The sequence below is a fragment of the Diabrotica undecimpunctata genome, chromosome 1 (genome assembly GCF_040954645.1).
Source record: "Diabrotica undecimpunctata isolate CICGRU chromosome 1, icDiaUnde3, whole genome shotgun sequence".
In the NCBI taxonomy this organism is placed as follows: Eukaryota; Metazoa; Arthropoda; class Insecta; order Coleoptera; family Chrysomelidae; genus Diabrotica; species Diabrotica undecimpunctata.
Window position 1 is genome coordinate 186,918,115 of NC_092803.1, and position 21,937 is coordinate 186,940,051.

At 33.6% G+C, this 21,937-nt stretch overlaps 1 protein-coding gene across 3 annotated transcripts in view; it reads right to left on the minus strand.

Moving 5' to 3' along the window:
- The window catches only part of KaiR1D (Kainate-type ionotropic glutamate receptor subunit 1D), a 362,951-nt gene that overhangs the window by 114,249 nt on the left and 226,765 nt on the right, over positions 1-21,937 (minus strand). For 2 of the 3 annotated variants that reach the window (XM_072520790.1, XM_072520791.1), the window contains exon 8: positions 20,744-20,773. The exons of the other annotated variant lie outside the window; for it this stretch is intronic. In XM_072520790.1, coding sequence (XP_072376891.1) covers positions 20,744-20,773 — 30 coding nt within the window. The remainder of the gene's footprint in view (positions 1-20,743; positions 20,774-21,937) is intronic. 3 annotated transcript variants of the gene reach the window in all.

Genomic DNA, 21,937 nt, shown 5'->3' on the forward strand with positions numbered 1-21,937 from the left:
TTACCAACACAATTTGACCTGTTTTATTATTAGAGACAGTGAAAAACTATAACATTAACAAGTCAATTGCCGTAGGACGTTATACATTGAGGGTGAAAATTAATATTCAATAATATTGTATAACTATTTTAAATAAAACGAGCGGTTTTAAATTATATAAACCACTTATTTACAGCACGATATTCTCTTATCAAATAAAAACTAATTACAGCGCTCCGTATTTACCTACAAATATTTATTCGAGCATCATCTTAATCAGTCCATCTTTATTCGTCGCTAATGGTATGTTCTGGAGGGTCAAGGCCACTATTGCTAACGCCTGCGACCGTATATCAGCTTGTTGTCTTTATTGGCTGGGATCCTGTGCCAGACGGACGGCTTTACGTTGGAATTTTTCCAACAGAGTCTTTATTTCGTCTTCCCATCGTGTTAGAGATCTCTCGGTCTTCAAGTACCTTTCTACCTATATAGTACCTGTACCTTTCCTTTTACTATCAATAGTTCCATAGTCCCTGTTCTTCTAGCTATGTGGTCGAAGTAATTTAGGTATACTCGGTTTACTTTCTTTTTAATAGCTTGCCTTTTATATCAAGCTCTCCCATAATATTTGACAGGTCGGTTTTAGCAAATAAGCTGCAACAGTTTGGTCTATTTTCTCATGTTAAATGTCATAAGAATCATAACGTATGTGGTCTCGTTGTAAAGAAGAGGGGATAGCAAATATGTTGAGACAAAAAGGGCATTACATCATAATCTTTGTTGATATTGGTCCGACTAAAGCGTGTAGTGCGTTAAATGAAAGAGGAGAGGATAGCAAATATATTAGGATAAAAAAACAAACAAGGCGACTATCAAATAGTTACTACACTTTATCTTCGTTATTAATAAGCGTATAGCGACATATAAGATATCATACACTATGGATGAAAATTGATTTACTATAAGGTAAATTTTAAGTTGTTGACTTAAAGAAGGCCTCTGACTAAGTAAAAAGTGAATAAACGTGACATTTGACGTAATACTTGACGTGTAACATTAAACGTGACCTAATATGTGACGTCTTACATAATACGTGTCATAATACGTGACGTGTGACATAAAACGTGACATATTAGGTGACGTGTCACATAAAACATGACATCTGACATAAAACGTGACATAATACGTGACATATGACGTGTGACACAAAACGTTGCATTATACGTGATATCTAACATAAAACGTGGCATAATACTTGATGTGTGACATAAAACGTAACATTTGACAAAAATGTGACATAATAGCTGACATCTAACATAAAACAGGCTCTGGCAATGTACATATATTAAACCTGTAACTTTACAATGCCAAAAGTTATCCAAAACGAGTTGCTTTCTATGTGGTCGATCTACGAAACATGTATAATTCTTCTGTAGACATAAATTTCGAAGGCTTCGATAATATTTCTAATGATATTCTGTCAATAGGTAAAATTAGAACATTGACCAACCTGGGCTTAGTAGTCCTTGTTATTGTGACGTCTTTCGGTCTATTGTTCCAGCTATTGCCATTGTTGATTATCAGGGAGTCCAAGTATACAAATCTGTCTACTATTTCGAAATTCGCGACTTGGTGTATGTGCGGTAGTTTCTTATTGAGCTTAGCAGTTCGGTGATGGTAGTTACTTCGAAATCATTCGCTGCTAGTAAAGGGTGTTATCTGCGTACCGTAGGTTACTAATTTTTCTGCCTCATATAATGATTCCTCCATCCCAAATATCTAATAATTTTCTTCTATTTATATATTTAGAATATATACTGTATAAAAAAGGTGATAGTATGTCCTGGTATAGTCCTGACTAGTTGCTTTTTTTGTTTTTAACTGATTTGAATATATTGTGTTACCTTGCGTTTTTTAATACTTTTCTGATGTTCAATATCTATTTACACATTCTTTTCACTGGTAAGAATACACATTCTATTTGGCTATCTCTAGAAGTACAAAGATCTTTAGCTATTCATTCATGATTTGTAGCAGTATTTTGCTTGCATAGAGAATAAAGGTTGTGTAATTGCTAAATACAATTAGTGATCGTTTTTTATGGATATAGGTGATCTATTCATCCATTCATTCATCATAGGATCTGTAGTATATTATAATAGAGAAAAGAAGAGGAAGTCATAACACATGTCAATGTCAATTGTACATATTTATTTCGACCGTTAGTTAAAAATATAAGTAATTTAAACCATGCCTAATCCTTTATATTCTTCCCTCACATCACACTAATTTGGCGACGAGGTAAATGGTAAAGTGATTGTGTATATTTTAAGGATTTCGTTTATGTACATATTTTTAGTGTAGACATTGCTAAAAATGCCAAAGAATGGAAGCGATATCCAGGCCGGGGAGCCATGTGGATTACGATCACAGCCCATAACAGTTGTACATGCAGGGAATATATCTTCATTAGCAACGTTTAGAATTGGTGATGATTTTGAAATATTTGAAGAAAGGTTAGAACAATATTTATTGGCTAATTTAGTAGAAGAAGGAAGAAAAGTTGCTGTATTATTAACATTACTCAGTGAAGACATTTACAAAGTGTTGAAAAACCTATGTGCACCTAGCAAACCAAAAGAGAAATCATTTGATGATATTATGGCACTATTAAAAAGCCAATTTAAACCTCGCATTGCAATTTATAGAAGAAGAATAAAATTTGAAACATTGAGACAGGAAGACGAAACTATAAATGAATGGTATATTAAAGTCAAAAATATGGCAACTCAATGTGAATTTGGTGATAAGTTAATGTATAGAGTACAAGAGAAATTCGTAGTTGGAATAAAACCAGGCCCAATATTAGACCGTTTATGTGAAGAAGATCCTCATAGGACTTTAAAAGATCTTTTAGAAATAGCACTGGCAAAAGAAGCAGCTTTGAGGGAATCCAGAGGAGTGGACATAAATTATTCAGAAGCCAAAAGGGAAGGTGGTAAGAAAATTCAAGCAAGACAACCAGGTTCATCAAATCAAACTAAGACTGGTAGGATATTTGTAAGTAATAAAAGAGATAATTTGTGTTTTTATTGTAATAAACCAGATCATGATTTTAAAATGTGTAAGTTTAGAAAATTTATTTGTAATAAATGTAAAAAAGTAGGGCATATTGCAGCAGCATGTAAAGTTAGGGGAAACAATTTTATAGAAATGGATAATAATGTAGATGCTGAGGACAATACCTCAGAGGTAGATGGTATGGTGGAGATGCTGCAGATGGATGTTTATAATGTTGAGGCTTATATTAAACCAATGTCAATAACCGTTTTAATAAATCAGCAACCTATTGTTATGGAAATAGATACAGGAGCTGGTGTTTCTTGCATTCCTTTTAGTATGTATAATCAATGTTTTTCAATGGTAGAGTTAAAGCCAAGTTTGATTAAATTAAAGTATTATGATGGACCAGTGGTAATACCAAAAGGTAAAATTGAGGTACAAAGCAAAATAGGTGATAGAGTTGAAAATGTTTCATTGACAGTAGTGGAGGGAGCTACTAAGGCACTGTTAGGCAGAGATATCTTTATAAAATTTAACTTATCCATAAAAGGAACAAAAGTCTATATTGGAAATCATGAATTAGGTTTTAGTAAGTGTACCCAGATTAATGAAATAAGTATAAATGAAATTGACTTTAAATCACAATTAAATGTTTTATTAAGAAAATATGAGAAAATTTTTGATGATGAATTAGGTAAATATATAGGTGAGCAAGTTCATTTAGAGATGGAAAAAGATGTTAGGCCAATTTTTCAAAAACCACATCAAATTCCTTTTGCATTTAGAGAGAAAGTAAAGGCAGAGTTGCTTAAGTTAGAGAAAGAGGGGGTAATAGAGAAAGTAGAAAATGCTTTGTGGGGTACACCATTGGTACCTGTACTCAAACCTAATGGTAAGGAAGTAAGGGTATGTGCTAATTATAAAGTAACAATTAACAAATATTTAAAAGACTCGAATTATCCACTTCCTTTAATAGAAGATATTTTTGCTGCTTTGAAAGGTGGGGAAAAGTTCACTAAACTAGATTTTAAAAACGCATATAATCAGTTAGAAGTAGATCCTGAAACATCACATTTACTATCTTGGAGTACACCTTATGGAATTTTTAGAGTTAAAAGACTCCCATATGGAACAAAACCAGCTTGTTCTATTTTTCAGTGTATAGTGGAGAAAGTTTTGCAGGGTTGTAAGGGCACAGTCAATTATTTAGATGATGTAGTAGTTACAGGGAAAGATAATAAAGAACATTTAGAGAACTTGGCTGAGGTTCTTAAGAGACTTTTAAAAGCAGGATTTAGGTTAAATTTGAGTAAATGTGAATTTGTTAAAGATTGTATTTTTTATTTAGGACATAAAATTTCAAATAGGGGGCTGGAAACGGATAATAAAAAAGTAGAAGCAATTGTGAAACTGCCAAAACCAAAGAATTTGATGGAGTTAAGATCATTTCTTGGTATGATAAATTATTATTCTAAATTTATTCCAAATTTGGCAGATAGGGTGAATCCATTATATAAACTTCTAGAAAAAAATAGCAAATATGTATGGACAGATAATTGTCAAAATTCATTTGATGCTATTAAGAAGGAGATAACTTCGAGTCATGTGTTAATGCATTTTGATCAAAATAAACCTATTAGACTAGTTTGTGATAGTTCAGAATATGGGTTAGGTGCTGCATTATTGCATGTATTGCCAGATGGATCACAACGACCAGTCTGCTTTATATCAAGGGTCTTAAATAAGGCAGAGAGAAATTATGCTATGGTTCATAAAGAAGCCTTAGCAATTGTTTGGGCAGTACAGAAGCTTTATCATTACTTAGCAGGTAGAAAGTTTGAAATTTTGAGTGATCATAAGCCCCTGCAGGCACTTTTTGGTGAGTTTAAAAGTCTCCCGAAAATGGCCTCAGCAAGGTTACAGCGTTGGGCATTGTTTCTGTCACGATTTGATTATGTTTTTAAATGTATTAAAGGAGCTGATAATGTGCAGGCAGATGCTTTGAGTCGACTTCCTCTAGAGAAAACAGTAAGCGAAAAAGAGGAAGATGTTGATTATCTACATTTTATAGAAGGGTTGACTCCCATTGATACCCTCAAGGTAAAGGTAGAAACCAGGACAGATCCGGTGTTAGGTCGTTTGTTTAACCATATTAGGTATGGATTCCCAGAGACAGTAGATGAAATAATGAAACCATTTTTAAATAGAAAAGAAGAACTATCTGTGGAGAAGGGGGTGATTATGTGGGGATTTCGAGTAGTAGTGCCAACAAAGTTAAGAAAACAATTGCTGTTAGAGTTGCACAGTACACATGAAGGAATTTCCAAGATGAAAGCAAATGCACGAGCTTATTTTTGGTGGCCAAGTTTAGATACAGACATTGAATCTTATGTAAATAATTGTAAAATTTGTTTAGGGTTTAGAGCAGAACCAAGTAAAGCTAAGTTAATATCATGTGAAAAGGGAACATGTATGTTTGAGAGGGTGCATGCTGATTTTCTGGGTCCCATAAGAAATAAAATGATTTTGATAATCATTGATACTTTTACCAAATGGCCAGAAGCATTTATTATGAATAATTTGACCGCTGGGGAGACTATTGAAAAATTTAGAGATTGTTTTGCTCGGTTTGGTTTACCTAAAGTAGTTGTTACAGATAATGGCCCTCAATTTTCATCAGGTGAATTTTCAAAATTTTTACATAATAATGGTATTAAACACTCTACATCACCACCATATCATCCAGCAACAAATGGTTTTGCAGAGAATTTTGTTAAGACATTTAAAACCGCTGCTTTGAAAGGATTGAAGGATGATTACAACTGTAATAATTCTTTACAAACTATAATCAGTAAGTTATTGTTTCATTATAGAAATTCAGTACACTGTACTACAGGTGTATCACCCTCCAGTCTTGTATTTAAACATAAAGTTAAAACCCGATTAGATTTGTTATGGACATGTAGTGAGAATCAGAGTTCTAAATTAATTGATAATAAATTAAATAGTAATGGACGAATTGAAACTTTTCAAGTGGGGGATAAAGTCCTTTGTAGAGATTATCGTTATCCTAATCGTAAAACATGGGCAAAAGCAATAATAGATGAACTTTTAGGTGACAGGATATATTTGTGTAAGTTAACACAGGAAGGTTTAATTTGGAAAAGACATTTGGACCAGATTTTGCGAGATAAAGGATCTGATTCTAACTACGATAGTCTTAATGAAACCATTGTAACTGATATAACTAATAATAATAATACAATTAGTAACAGTGTTGGACCCCTCTCAGCTCTAAGAGAAGGGGAAGTGTTAAAACAAAGTGATATTGAAGCAAGAAATTTTGAAGAGTCTGGTAATGAAGTAGCAAGTGAAGCAGTGGTTAGTGAGGTTAATGAGAAACCAGAGACCAAAGAAAGTGTGACAGCAGTTCCAAGTAGGCCAAAAAGAAATGTAAAACCACCTGTGCGTTTAAACTTATAGTGGGGAGGTATTGTAGTATATTATAATAGAGAAAAGAAGAGGAAGTCATAACACATGTCAATGTCAATTGTACATATTTATTTCGACCGTTAGTTAAAAATATAAGTAATTTAAACCATGCCTAATCCTTTATATTCTTCCCTCACATCACACTAGGATCCATCATTTTTTTCAATGTACTTTGTTAATGGATAGTTAAAACATCATAACAAAATTAAATAGTAATGAGTAATAAAAAAGTGTATTTGCTTTGTTAATATACTCAATGACAGTAGAAGTGTTAAACCTAGAAGGAATAAATTTTTTTACTTAATTTTTTGGCAACAGAATGACAACATTTAATCATCATCCAGCCTCAAGAGTCCACTGCTGAACATAGGCCTCTTCCTCATGTTTCCAACACCGTCTATCTTGCGCCGCTCTCATCCAGTTTTTATTGAGTCTTCTTAAACATTTAATACAAGCTATGATAACAATATCAATGTTTTATCTTTTCTTCTTCTTCTTAACATGACATACACCAAAGTGCGTAGGCGACTATCTCATTACTAGAATTCTGTTCTTGGCGGCGTGACACAGCTCACCTGTATTGTGTATTCCTGTCCATTCTTTAATATTCCTTAACCAGGATAATTGTTTGCGGCCGGCTCCTCTCCTACCTTCGATCTTCCCTTGTAGGATTAACTGTGGTATTTCATATTTTGCTCCTCTCAATATGTGCCCAAGGTAACCAATCTTGCGTTTTTAATTAATTCAAAAAGTTCTCTTTCCACGCCGGCTCTCTTAAGGACGTCATCGTTTCGAACTCTATCCACCCAAGGTATGCGCATCATTCTTCTCAATGACCACATTTCAAATGCTTCAAGTTTGTTGATAGATGTTTTTTTCAAAGTCCACGTTTCCATGCCATATTATTATCTTTTCTACTTTTTGTAAAATAAAGTTTTACCTTTAAATTTTTTGTGAAGATACCGATTTGTAAAAACAGATTTGTATAGAAATTTTTAGTTATTATTCCTCAGTCTAATTGTATTCAGTGTAAGAAAATGCCTTGAGTTCGAAGACATAAAAATTACCACCATGTAAGCGATTTTGGCAGGGGCAGAATTATTGTTGTATAGAGATATGGGTTTGTCGTATCGCGAAATGGGCCGTCGCGTTAATTGTACGGCAATGACGGTTATCCGTGTCTGTCATGTGTGGACAAACGAAGGTAGAGGAACACGAAGAAGATGTACTGGTCAACCAAGGCGTACCACAGAGCGTCAAGATAGGCGCTTTTGATTACTTGCTCTGCGAAATCGTTTTGCTACTACGCGTCAAATTGCTGACCAATGGTTTGGAGTAGTAGGTAGACCTGTTAGTATGCGTACACTATATCGTCGCATTCGAGCCTTTGGACTGATTTCATTCCGCACACGACTAGTGCTTCCTTTGACTGCGGTTCACTGTCATCAACGTTTGAATTGGTGCAGAGAACGGCAGCATTGGGTGAAAGAATGGCGTAATGTAGCATTCAACGATGAATCAAGATTCTGTTTAGGAATGCATGATGGTCGTAGAATGGTAAGACGCCGCCGTGGAGGGTGACGAGATATCGCGTTTGCTGTTGAGAGACATATACGTGATGAGACGTCCTTTTTCAGCAAGACAACGCTCGTCCCCATATTGCTCGTCAAACTATGGACTTTCTCCAAGAAGCTGGCGTTAATGTTTTGCCGTGGTCAGCCCGTGCTCCAGATTTAAATCCTATCGAACATGTATGGGATATGATGGGAAGGAGACTGTCCACTTTGCACCATCCTCCACAGACTCTGGCACAGTTAATACATAAAGTTCAAGTTGCTTGGAACGAGGTGCCACAAGCAGATATCGATCATCTTATTTTGTCAATGCCTAGACGTATACAGAATATGTGTTAATAAAACTTCTTGACAACGTTATCGTTTCATTCTTGATGTAAATCTACCATGTTACCAAAAAATTAAGTTCAAGAAATTATTCCTTCTGGGTGTAACACTTCTAATGTCACTGAGTATATAATAGCTAATATATTTAATATACATAAGATAACAAACTGACGGACAGGACTTGGCAACAGTATTCTGAATTTTCTAAAGACGAGCATCTTCGCACTTCGAGTTGCGCTTGTGTACGAGTAGAAAGAAATGTTTTTATAATAACTTTATATATTTTTTACAAAAATGATAACAAAATGGCGTTATATTTTTTATATTTTTTATATACGAAATCCATACCATTGATGTATGTTAAGCTCTAGTGGCTATTTGAGAACATACATCCATTGCCACCTCGTGATACATGATTTTTATTCGGTTCCGCCAAATTCTAAATTGAAACTCGCATTCACGAAAAACAAACAAAAAACAAGAAAAACATATTCCAAACTCATAAAAGTAGAATGTGTGTAATGGAAGTTGGTCGTCATTATTCTGGCTGTTGTGCTTAGCGTCCGAACAGATTCGATTCCAGCAGCTATTATTGTTTTTGTCGTCCCCATTTTTTATTAGCTGATAAATTGCTTTTGCACCAGCTTGATATAAACCCGGTTTAGATTTAATGTTTAAAATACAAAACGCACGGATGAAAAGTTCTCAATAGCAGAATCTAAAATGAAATATTTATCTTTTTAATTATAAACTGATTAATTGGTTTATGTAAAGGTTTCTTTAGTACAAATTTAAGTAATATAGATGTAACGTTATAAACGTTACATTTTTATTTATTTTTTTATTATTATCAAATAATTTTAATACTAACTTATTTAGATTACGTTTATTTTTGTTTTACTACCAAGTTCTAACTTTACTACCAAGTGTATTAAAATAAGCACGACGGTCAAAAATTTCTCGAAATAAAGATCGGATAAAATAACTGTAAAATTTATGTTCAATAATTTTAAAAATCTATCGAATAGGGACGGGCTTAGGGCAACTGGGAAATCTTAAATCTTTAAATTCCGCATAAAAAAAATAAGTAACTTTTATTCGAGACATTTATGAGAACTTTGGAATCGATCTTCTACGCTACCCAGAATAATTCGAAACTTTTTATGGATATGGAAGAACTTGAACTTCCATTATTATTCTCGTCTAGCAATGAAAACTGCCTTGTTGAACGTGTGACTAAAATATTTACATTAAAAAGGTTCCTGAAAGTGTTGAGTTGAGTTGAGTTTACAAACTTGTGCCACTCATAAACCATCTTTCAGAGATCTTTCAAACTGATTTTACACCATATAGACACCTATATGTTGACAAAAGCATGTTTGCTTTTAAAAGGCGTACCATCACTAAAACAGTACATGCCAATAAGACCAACAGAAAGAGGTTTTAATATTTGAACATTGGCATGTGCTATAACGAGATACCTTCTAAATTTTCAAATATATCCAGGAAAAGCCACTGAATCAACGTCCAATATGTTAGGAGAACGTGGTATTTTAGAACTTTCGTCGAAATATTAAAATCGTGGTTATTGCGTATACTTTGATAATTTTTTCACCACAATACCACCGACGCAGAAACTGCTGAAAAAGAAAACTTTTGCTTGTGGCATTGTAAGGCAAACAACAAAACATTTTCTAAAACAAATATTATGTGTTAATAAGAGCTTTCCTAAAATCAGTCAGATTCGGTTAGTTCTGGGGAAATATCTGTGTATAAGTTGAAAGATAAAGGCGTAAATACTCTTAGTGTTGTCAGCAATCTACATAATTTTCAAGAAAAAACTTATGTTATGAGAACAAACAAATCTGGAAATAGAGATCAAGTACCATGTCTTCAGGTAATAGCCAATTATAACAAATACATGAGTGGAGAAATAGAGAGATCTATTTGATCAATATCATGCTAACTACTTCTTCTCATGAAAATCAAGACGTTGGAGGGTAAATATATTTTACTATCTTTTAGACGCAGCAATAGTAAACAGCCATATTTTATGTAGGGGACTTATGATAATTTGACTATAACTTTTACTTTCAGAAAAAAGTCTGGACCTCCATTACTCAACTTTAAATGCTGGTTCACACTTACCCACCAAAGGAACTTATAGGCTCTGCGCCCTTTGTTCTTCATCAAAAAAACAAACAAACGCGCAGCAATTTGATTTGTCAAGTTTGTAACGTTACTCTATGCAAAGATTGCTTTACCTATTGCCTACCATAGTAGATAGAAAGTTCTTAGATGATAATTTTAAAATATTCTTGCATTTGGTTTTTTTATATTTTCAAAATAAAGTATTTTTTTATAAATTTTTGTTATTGTTTTTACCGGTCGCCGTAGACAGTGTGTCCGTAAAGTATGGATTAAATTCGATATTTCCTAAATAAAAAGCCTTTTTATAAAAATCTAAAACACGTCGATTTTTAAATTTAATGTTCTACATTTTATAATAAAATTTCATTATACAAGGTGATACACATTACAGTAATGACGTCATCGGCTCTTTTTTTAAATATAACACATAACAGTAAGTAATACAGGACTTAATCTTAAGTGTTCGAATTGTAGCCCTTGTTGTACTTGACAGTAACCAACACGTTGTACACATTCTTGTAGAACCTTGTTTATGCTTTCTTGAGAAATATTGCTTATTTCTTTACGAATTCTTGTTGTTAAGTCTCCAATATTTGCAGGTTTCGTTTTATAAACAACATTCTTTAAATGAATCCACATAAAATAATACAAAGGATTGAGGTCTGGCGACCTCGCTGGCCATTCAATATGTCCACGTCTTCCAATCCGCCTGTACGGAAAAATTTCGTTTAGGTACCTTAGAACATCTAAAGCATAACGCAGAGGCGCACCATCCTTTTGAAACCATAAACTTTTATAAAACTTTCAAGATGTACTGGGGAATAAATTAACTAATGTAGGTACGAGATGCCCACTTAAAAACTGCAGGTATGCTGGCCCGTTTAAATTACCCTCGAAATAGTAGAGTCCAATGATTTTATTTCTTACAATGCCAGCCCATACGTTTACCTTTTGCGGGTATTGTGTTGGAGTGTTCTTTTGCCCAGGATCTACAATTCTAGCGGTTGACCTCGCCATTTAATTTGAATCTAGCCTCACCAGAAACAATAATATTTTGAACCAAGAGAGGGTTTCGGTGGCTGTTATCCATCATTATTTCGCAAAATTGTATTCTTTTATTTGGATCATCCTCGTTTAATTCCTGTACAACTGTGCATTTTACTTACTTTTACGTACTTTGTGTACCGTTATTTTGCAAACATCGAGATCACTACTAACCTTTCGAACAGAAGTGTGCGCATCTTCTTCAAATGCAAGTAGAACATCTAATGTTGTCACATTATAATTTACAGAGGGACGACCTGATTTGAGTGCATCTTCAACCGTATCAGTTTCACGAAATTTCTTTTCAATCTTACTTACGGTTGACTGCGTGATGGGTGTTTCTCGATATTTATCAATAAATAAATTACACACTTCCATCTGAGTTCGCGATTTGTCTCCATATCCAATCATCATGAGTATTTCAATTCTTTGCTTTACACTCAAATTCATTTCTACTTAAAATTAATTCTAAGCAATAATACAGAGTATTCACGAATTAATACAATTATTGTACTACTTAATTGTTATTGAACGTTACTAAAAATAATTACAGTTTACTTAAAACTAGAAGTAGGCTACATTTTTGCACTTGATAATAAATCATTTATTTTCTAAGCGCATATGTTTCAAATGATATCCATTAGACCCGAGTATTATACTTTTTTGAAATCAGCTCATTTTTATCGATCTAAAAATGTCCTAAAATACAGGGTGTTACATTTAAAAAAAGAGCCGATGACGTCATCACTGTAATGTGTATCACCTTGTATAATGAAATTTTATTGTAAAATGTAGAAAATTTAAAAATCGAATTGTTTTAGATTTTTTTAAAAAGGCTTTTCATTTAGGGAATATCGAATTTATTCCATACTTTACGGACACACTGTATACCATAATCAAGTAAGTATTAGTTGTTAGTCAAAATTCACACTTGTAGCTCTATCTACCACCCTTTCCAGCCCTTCTGACAAAGAAAAAATTTTTTAAACATTTTTTCTCTTGTTAATGATGCATAATGAATTACTTTTACTGCCCAAAAGTATATTTTTACAAAAAAAAAATAGTTCTGCCCATTAAAGGGTTAACTTTAAAATTGCATACCACTTTTGTTAACGTTTTCGTTAAAATACAACAGCTAGTTTTATTGTTAATCCAAAAATTTTAAGTTATTACATAAGTTTCTTAACATACCCAAACTTTCAGCATTTTTAATAGTTTTCCTCTATTTTACTTTTTTCCGATCATCGCATCGCTTACAATAATTAATAACATGACTATACAGCATCTAGCGATGAAACAATATATTTCCCGTTTTCTATACATTGAACTCCAGCTGTTGAAAACGAGACCTGGGAGTTATTTCCAATTGAATTCCCTTCCTATTTTATGTTCAGAAAATCCTTGTGAATTTTAACTAGAACTCTTTTCAGAACGTAAATGAAACTTAAAAATATTCGACTCCGTGCTCGGGGTTTTGCTGACTGTTTATAGAGAGTGTATGGAAATTGGCAAAAGGAATTATTCGAAAATAAATTCTTTTCTAAACGGTGAACGGCAGATTAAAATGGAAGCGAAGAATTAAATTTACCTTTACTCGATATAAAAACAGCAAATACCACCAAAAAAATATCAGAGTATACTCGATATAGTCATTTTAAAAAAAGAGAAGTATTTTTGTTTTTTTGGATTATTCTTCATAAAAAAGTAGTCAACATTTGCCGTTAAATACAATGCAGATTTTTAATTTAGTTATTTAGTAATGTTATTTATTTCAAGTTACAACATGTACAAAAAAATTGAGGAAATTGACAAACAAGAGGAAATTCAATAAGTCACATAACAGCATAAAAGATGGCGATGGAATCGGATATCTCGGAGCCATCAACGATCTTAGAAACATGGAAATCATACATAGAAAAATTATTTGCATCTGACAGGATGATCACCTTCATGGAGAAGGAGAAACAGGACCTTCAATCCCCTAATCGTAGATAGAAGATGCCATTGCAGCACTAAAAAACAATAAGTCAGCAGGTCTGGACAATGTACCCTGCGAAATATTAAAGATCCTATGTAAATTAGACAAACAGTTCCTTGATAATCTAGTTGAAATTTTTAACAACATATATAATAGCGGTAAAATCCCGGAGAACTGGCTGCAGTCGACATTTATTACAATCCCGAAGAAACCAAATGCCCAGATCTGTGATGACTACCGGCTTATAAGCTTGATTCATGTCACTAAAGCGTTCACTAAGATCATTCATAGAAGAATATATGATAAATGTGAGTCAAATATTGATAGATCGCAGTTTGGCTTTCGGAAAGCACTTGGAACAAGAGAAGCAATTTTTGCTTACCAGGTGCTTATACAGCGGTGTAGAGACGTTGATAAGGACGTGTATTTGTGCTTTGTGGATTTTAGAAAAGCATTTGACAATGTCAATCATGAACAATTGATAGATATTCTGCGAAAGACAGGTATTCACGACAAGGACATTAGAATTGTGGCAAACCTATATTAAGGTCAAACAGCAAGAGCAAAAATTGGCAACGAACTCACTGAAAGTGTGCAGATCAAAAGAGGTGTCCGTCAGGGGTGTATATTATCCCCACTCCTATTTAATATTTATTCCGAAGAAATATTTAACAAATGTATGGAAAATGCAAATGAGGGCATAAAAATAAACGGCGAGTTAACGAACAATATAAGATATGTCGACTACACGGTGATCCTTACCAGTACTATAGACGAATTACAGCAAGTAATGGAAAGAGTTTATTCAGTTAGTGAGGAATACGGCCTGAGCCTCAACTTCAAGAAGACAAAGTGGATGCTAATAAGCAGGAAGCAACAGCCTGCTCGACAGTTACGGATAAGTAACATACTAATTGACCATGTAGAATCTTATGTGTACCTTGGCACCAACGTAAATGCAAAATGGGAACAGGCCACAAAAATTAAGGCGAGAATAGAACGAGCTAGAGCAGCATTTAGCAATATGAAAAAGCTCCTCATAATCAGGGATTTGTCTTTTTCCCTAAAACTACGTCTAGTTAAATGCTACATTTTTCCGATCTTACTGTATGGTGTGGAGGCCTGGACGCTGACGGAGACGCTCACGAGAAAACTAGAAGCATTCGAAATGTGGGTGTACCGACGCATTCTTCGTATATCCTGGACCGAACATGTCACCAACATAGAGGTCATCCAAAGAATCAGAAAGGAGAAAGAAATCGTGAATACAATTAAACAAAGAAAGCTTGAATATCTAGGCCACATATTGAGACACGATAAGTACCGTCTACTGCAATTGATTGTCCAGGGAAAAATAGACAGTAAGCAAGGGCCAGGCAGGAGAAGACACTCGTGGCTCCAAAATCTGAGGAAGTGGTTCGGGCTCACATCGGTCGAACTATTCAGAAGCACCGCAAACAAGATCAGAATTGCCATGTTAATAGCCAACGTTCGCAACGGACAGGGCACTTAAAGAAGCAGAAGATATATTTCAAATAGTTCTTAAGGCCTTGTGTTCAATCACAAATTTGTAATCTCACATTTATCTTAATTTCCTAACTTTCCTATATACTTGTAATAAATATCTATAATTTCATTATAGGTCATTTTCAAGCTGACGCTATTCAGTCGTTACTGGTCCCAAGGAATCTACTTACAGTTGATTACAATAACTTACACTATTTTGAATTAACATATCAAGATAAAGACAGGTGTATAGAATTAAACAAGGGAGTGTTGGTATGTTCACTAGTTACAATCATTAATTTAAATACCCAGCCAAACTATATCTTAAATGAATCATAAGATCAAACTCATAACATCACCTGCCACACAGTAGAGTACATGATAAGATGTGGGCGTACTACCAAGTGTTGAGGATTTCGTGGATGGACAGAGCGACAAATTAAGCAGTTTTAGAGCATCTAAACACTGAAAGCTCTGAATACCATAAAAGAGAAAATAATATTGAAGTCGTTTGCCCACGTGATGAGGAATCCTAAATATGAATTACTACATGTCATTATTTAGGACAAAATTGAATGGAAACGTGGTCCTGGAATACGATCATAATGTTTCACGTACCTCAGCCAGTGATATGGAGTAACCACCACGATACTATTTATAAGTATACTACGAACAAAGTAAGGTTTATGCTACTGGTCACCAAGACCATTGGAGGAGGCCCTTAAAGAAGAAGAATGTTGTGCAAAAGAAATCAACAAGAGTGCTTTTGGGCTTATGCAGATTTATATACATAGATACTCAAGCAAATGTTAATGTTCTTAAGACCTCCAAGATTCAAAGAGCTCATGTAAATATACCTAAAAGAACTCAATAGACTGGTGAACTACAACAGTCACACTAGAAAAGTATTGTTTATGACTTGATGAGACCTTGGATCAGAACATAATATAACTACCACTGAAAAAGTATACCCAGTCACGTCCATGGGAAGATATATATTTGACGGGTATGTACTAATCAGGCTTAAGCAATGTGGAAAACAGTCAGGAATCAGCTCAGAATCATAACTTTACTAAACCTATGCCAGTCAAGGCAAGCGTGAATAAAATAAGGCAACTTCATGAAACTGTTAACTGTCTGACATAAAATCTGAAACTGTTATCCAATGTTTGACCAACTACGAGACTGAAATCATAAACAGAAAGCACATTTTGGCAACTACCAAATGATTCCTAAAGATACAATTAAATTTGCAGTACTATTAAAAAAACTTGAACACTTAGATGAGGAAGTAGAATTGTTTGTTTAAAACATACAAAAACCAGCATGAGACAGCACTTCTACTCTAAGATCAAAAGAAAAGGAAACAACTATTCGAAATAAATTGAAAAGTTAATTAAATAGAGAACAACACTAAGAAGGAGGTGACAATAAACCAAAAATTTAAAAGAGAGACCTAAAAAATAAAAAAAGTGGTCAATCAGTTTTTATATGAGAGTTTTTAATAGATGATAGCAGCACTGAGTACTCTTTATGGAAAGCAATAACAAGGATAAGAGGACCAGTATCTTATTCTACAAACACTAAACTGTGTGTGTAGAAACATATTCAGAGAATATATTTAAACTACATGGAAACCAAATTATTGAAGCAATGTCATTAGAAGCTAATCAACAAAAGAGAGCATGACACCAACTTCTCAGAAGGAAGTAGCTGATGAATTATGAAAACATAAATTTAAAAAATTTACAAGCCATCGTAAAATTGACCAACACCATTAATGCTGCATTTAAATTGAGTTATGTCCCAAATTGACGAAAAAAAGCTGAGGTGATAATGATACCAAAATAAGGGAGATCACCAAATAAAGTCTCCTCATATAGGCCAATATTACTTTTATCAGTGATTTCGAAGCTGTTTGAGAAACTTCTGCTAAAAAGAATGATTTAAAACGGCAAATTTGGCTTAAAAAATAAACATTTTACGAATAATCAGGTTAACACAATCATCAACACAATTGAAAAATCAATAAAAGAAAAGAAAGTCTGTTCTACAATCTTTTTAGACAAAGTATGGCACACATGTTTAATCCACAAACTCAAATTACAGTTGTTTCAAAATAAAGCAAGAAGACGTGTACACAAATCTAAAAGAAATCAAAGCAGGCGTCCCTCAAGGAAGCGTATTAGGTCCGATCGTCTACCGGTGATACACATACGACATACCTGAAGTAGAAAATGATACTATACCCACATTTTCAGATGATACTGCTATCCTAGCAGTAGGTAATATTAGTGAAGAAGCAGTAGAAATATTATAGTTGTCAATAAGTAAAATTTATAATTGGACTAAATGGAGAAAAATGGAGAATAACACTAAATAAATCTAAACCAATTCACGTTAATTTTACAAATAAAAAAAATCAAATAATTCCAATTGGAATTAATAATGTCCATATGCCATATGCATCTTCCTCAAAACACTTAGGTATCACATTTGACGCTGAAAAGTCCATATTAAAAAAGGAAGAACTAGGTATATGTTACAAAAAAATGTATTGGCTGATGGAACGAAATTCAACATTGTCCATACATAACAAACAAATGCTGTGACCAGTATGGGAGAAATGTCTCCACATGTACGTGCACATGGCCTCCGCAAGGACCTTGAGATAGAAGATGTAGATAAAGTTATCAAAAAGATATCCCGATAGTCACGAACAATGGCTCCATAGTCATGTAAACATCGAAACCATCCAGCTACTCGATAATACTGGGTTAGAAAGAAGACTGAAATGAAGAAAACTATTTCAGTGAGTGTAAAGTGATAAATAGTAAAAAAGAGTATATACCATAGGGTAAGTTTTTAGAATTTAAGTATTCTTTAGTCATTTAAGTCAAAGAAGAATTGATAGTTGGTCAACTGTGACACCTTAGGTGTTTAATAATAAAAAAATCAAATCATTCCATAAACATATGATGTAGTACTCTAGGTAATTGAAATAACTCACTTCTTCTAGTGGATAGTCGTCAATAACTACTTTGGTTTTAATTTTGAAACTATAATTGAACCGATTATATTTTTAATAATTTCAAAACTTCTTGGATTTATCTTAATGTTTACAAAACTTCCAAACTGTATTTTGCGCATAAACATCGATCTCAAAACAGCTTAAACTTTTACGCATACAAATGTCTTTTGCCAACTTTGTATCTTTTTGTGTCAATTTTAAAAGAACTTATGCAATAACAAAAACTTGTGCTGCTCGGAATAATCGGGCTAAAATTAGTCCGCGGAGAAAAGATGACAAACTTTTTCAACTGTTCTGATATAACTGGTACACATTTAAGCATTATGTGACAATGCTACAGTAATTTTCTAAATAAGTTTTGCTGGATGCAACGACGCAATTTTATCAGCGGCGGGTGGGTTTTCTTAAACGGAACAATTGATGGTAAGGTGGAAGTTAGACAAGGAAACGGACAGGATTAGAATCTGCTGACGTTTTAAAGAATTTCAAATGAGAGAGGAAAATTTTCTATAATGGTCTCTAGTATCGAACGAAAAGATAATACTACAAGATAAAAAAGGAATATGTAGTAAGAAGATAACATAATAAATGTGTATAAATAAAAAACAACTGGACAAATTCGAATGTAATAATTATAAGTTCGAATTGTTCCTAAATTAAATTCGTTAAAGTGCAGAGACTTAGATGGACTGGACAAATTGCTAGGATTTCAGATCACGAATACACCAAGAGATTAACATTTTCAAAACCAGCGGGCACAAGAAGCAGAGGACGACCACAAATGAGATGGATTAATGATGTGGAAGAAGGCCTACAGATTCTAGGGGTTAGAAGATGAAGGGAAGTTGCCAGGAATCGACAGGAGTGGCGAATTCTTTGTGAGCAGGCCAAGATCCACAACGGATTGTCGAGCCACTTATGATGGTGATGATTGTTCCTAAATTCCCTTTGTCCGATTCTTCTCGATCGACGATGGTAATACATACAATAAAATGTTGAAGTCGTGGAGTAAAATATAGTTTTATTGACAGCTACTGAATGATTCCATTATAGTTGTTGTTGAGGTAAAAATTTATAATAGACTGCGTCCCAAACAAGTCCCGAAGCTATATCTATAATCTCACTAAAATGCTACGATTCATCAAATAAGTGTATTGCCCACTGCATAGAACAAAAACCTTTTACTTTTAAAAGCTGGAAAATATAATTTAAACGGAGGAAATGAGTGCAGGCATTTCCTCAATAAAATATTAGGCAATAGTTTGCAAGGAAGTTAAACAAACTGAAATTAAGCTACTAATCGATGTGTTTCACAATTATACATGGCGAAACTACCAAAATCCAGGAAATTACTTTCCTGAACGTCTAAATTATGTCAGGGAATGTTGATCTGTTTTATTATTAGCCTCTGCATGAGTTCTTCAATGTGGCTGACGGGAGTCTTTAAGTAACTTGCAACTGCTGTTTTCAATTCATAACTGGATGTGAGTAATGTTATGTTCCGGGTCTGAGCAATGCATTTTTGTGACATATTTATGAAACTCGTTTGATTTATTATATGTTCAGATCGAGAACCATCGCACATTATAGGTAAATTTATAGCGTATGGTGGAATAACTAGCCAAAAGTCAGTTGGATATGAAGAGAAACCGAAAATATAAGAAGAGATGGCATTATAGAAGACATAAATGGATGGGTTACAAAACGGAAACAGGAGTGGAACGAATACATTAGTAGAATGGCAGAGGATAACATAGTACAAATAACACGAGATAAGTCGCCAAATGGACAAAGAAGTATTGGCAGACCAAGAAAAAGATGGTGCGATAATTTAAACCATTTAGGAGGCTAATATTGAAGGAGAAACAGGATTTAAAGTCTACATACAAACAGGTAGAAGAAAACTTTCAGTCTTTGACACGTTGGTATAAAGAACTTTCTTATATTTGTTCGTATTTAGCAGCTAAAGAAATTTCCTAATGTATTAACAGCGGTATCTTTTTTGTTATATTTAGTAAGGGGAAATATCGTGATTTGGGAGTATTTTCATCTAATAGGAATTATAAGAGAGTGGTAGAGTTTTAGTTTCAGATAAATTTATATCTTTTAATATGGACTATGGAAGATGAGGGAAAGGATGTACTTAAGTTACATGGAGGGTTACTATGGGGTTGGTGTGATGATGTAAATAAAGGATATACTGAATTAGAGGGGTTAGAAGAAATTGCAGCAGCATAGAAGAGGAGAAGGTTTTTTCGCCTAAGCCATAGGGGAGGTTCATTAGTTTCACAGTAATGACTTTTTGCCGGGCTAGAACGGAATGCTCAATGACATAGACGGATAAAGTCGTATTGTGTAGTGCATTTAGAAATTGTATTTTTTAAAATGCAAAATAATAATATTACTGTAAAATTTAATAAAAAAAAAATGCGTTTTTGTGTATACTTATTAGATACTAAGATAAGTAATACTAAAGTTTATTGCAATTTTTAAAATTTATCTAGCCAATTATCAACCCGTTTCGTGGACGCCTCTATCCCTTACGGTCTAAAAACTTTTTTAACATTTCAATAACTTAACCCATTTGCGCCGACTTACCTTTACAAACGTTGTGTTATCCTGGATATCCTTGCAGCACAAACAAAATAGAAACATTAGTTGGATAGTTGTTTCCTGTTTGTATATATCTAAAGTCATTAAAACTTTGAACCATTTCATTCCAGCGTGAGTTTACATGTTTGGTATAATTTGAGTTTTTCTAAGTCTAATAATAAAACCTATTTACTACTATACGGAAATGTAATATCGTTATAAAATATAAATTAAAGAAACTATTAAAGAAGAATAATTTGTTTCATTTCCATTTTTAAAACCATTTCCTGGATGCAAAAGTCAAATAAAAAATATTTTTTATTAAAATTGTAATTTATTCCCATTCAATGTATAATTGAGGAGCATACATGCAAAAACCGATAAATCCATTTTTTGAATTTTTTAACCTGCATATGGATTAGTATCAATTAAGTAGCCCTCTATGTTTCTAGAATATAAAATTCCAACAAAAACCGATATTTTTCCTTTAAAATGATGAACAAAGTTCACCAGTTCGAGCAAATGCCGATAAATCCAAATTTCAAGCAAAACCCGATATATCTTTAAATAATGAATTCGCCATCTATGTTGTAAATCCATAATATAGTGCGTACTTATAGCAGGTTTGTTTATGCTGTTTTGGGCTTCGTTTTATAGTAGTAGCATAAACAAAGAAGTATACTTCTTTTCCTATGGTAGTAGTTTGTAAATTAAAAACGAGAGGACTGTGTTAACATAAACACGTTGTCGGAATTAAGGGGGCAAGAATTAAGAGGTTATGTTATGTTGATTATGAATTACGTATTAAGCAGTTGTTTAACATACTCTTATTAAGTTTTAACAATGGAAGCAAGTGTGTTGGAAATTAGTATAGGAAATAGGAAAAAACAGAAAAGTGAGACCAAGAGGCAGAAATTGCAAAAGCAAAGGTAACAGGTAAAGAATAAATTAAGACGTTCGTTACCTAATCCATTTTTTGTTTTAGATATCGTGATAGCGATCCTCATTTGGAAAACTTTACAATAGTTTGCAAACATAATGGCCCTACTTATCACTGCAATAGCATTGCTGAAAGTGACATTCGAGCCATTCGAAATAAAATTTTTGAAAATAATGTGAAGTCAGAACAGGATATCAAATTGTGTCATTACATGTCAGTAGTTCCAATTGAAAGGAAAAGATCGACAACAGAACGAGCAA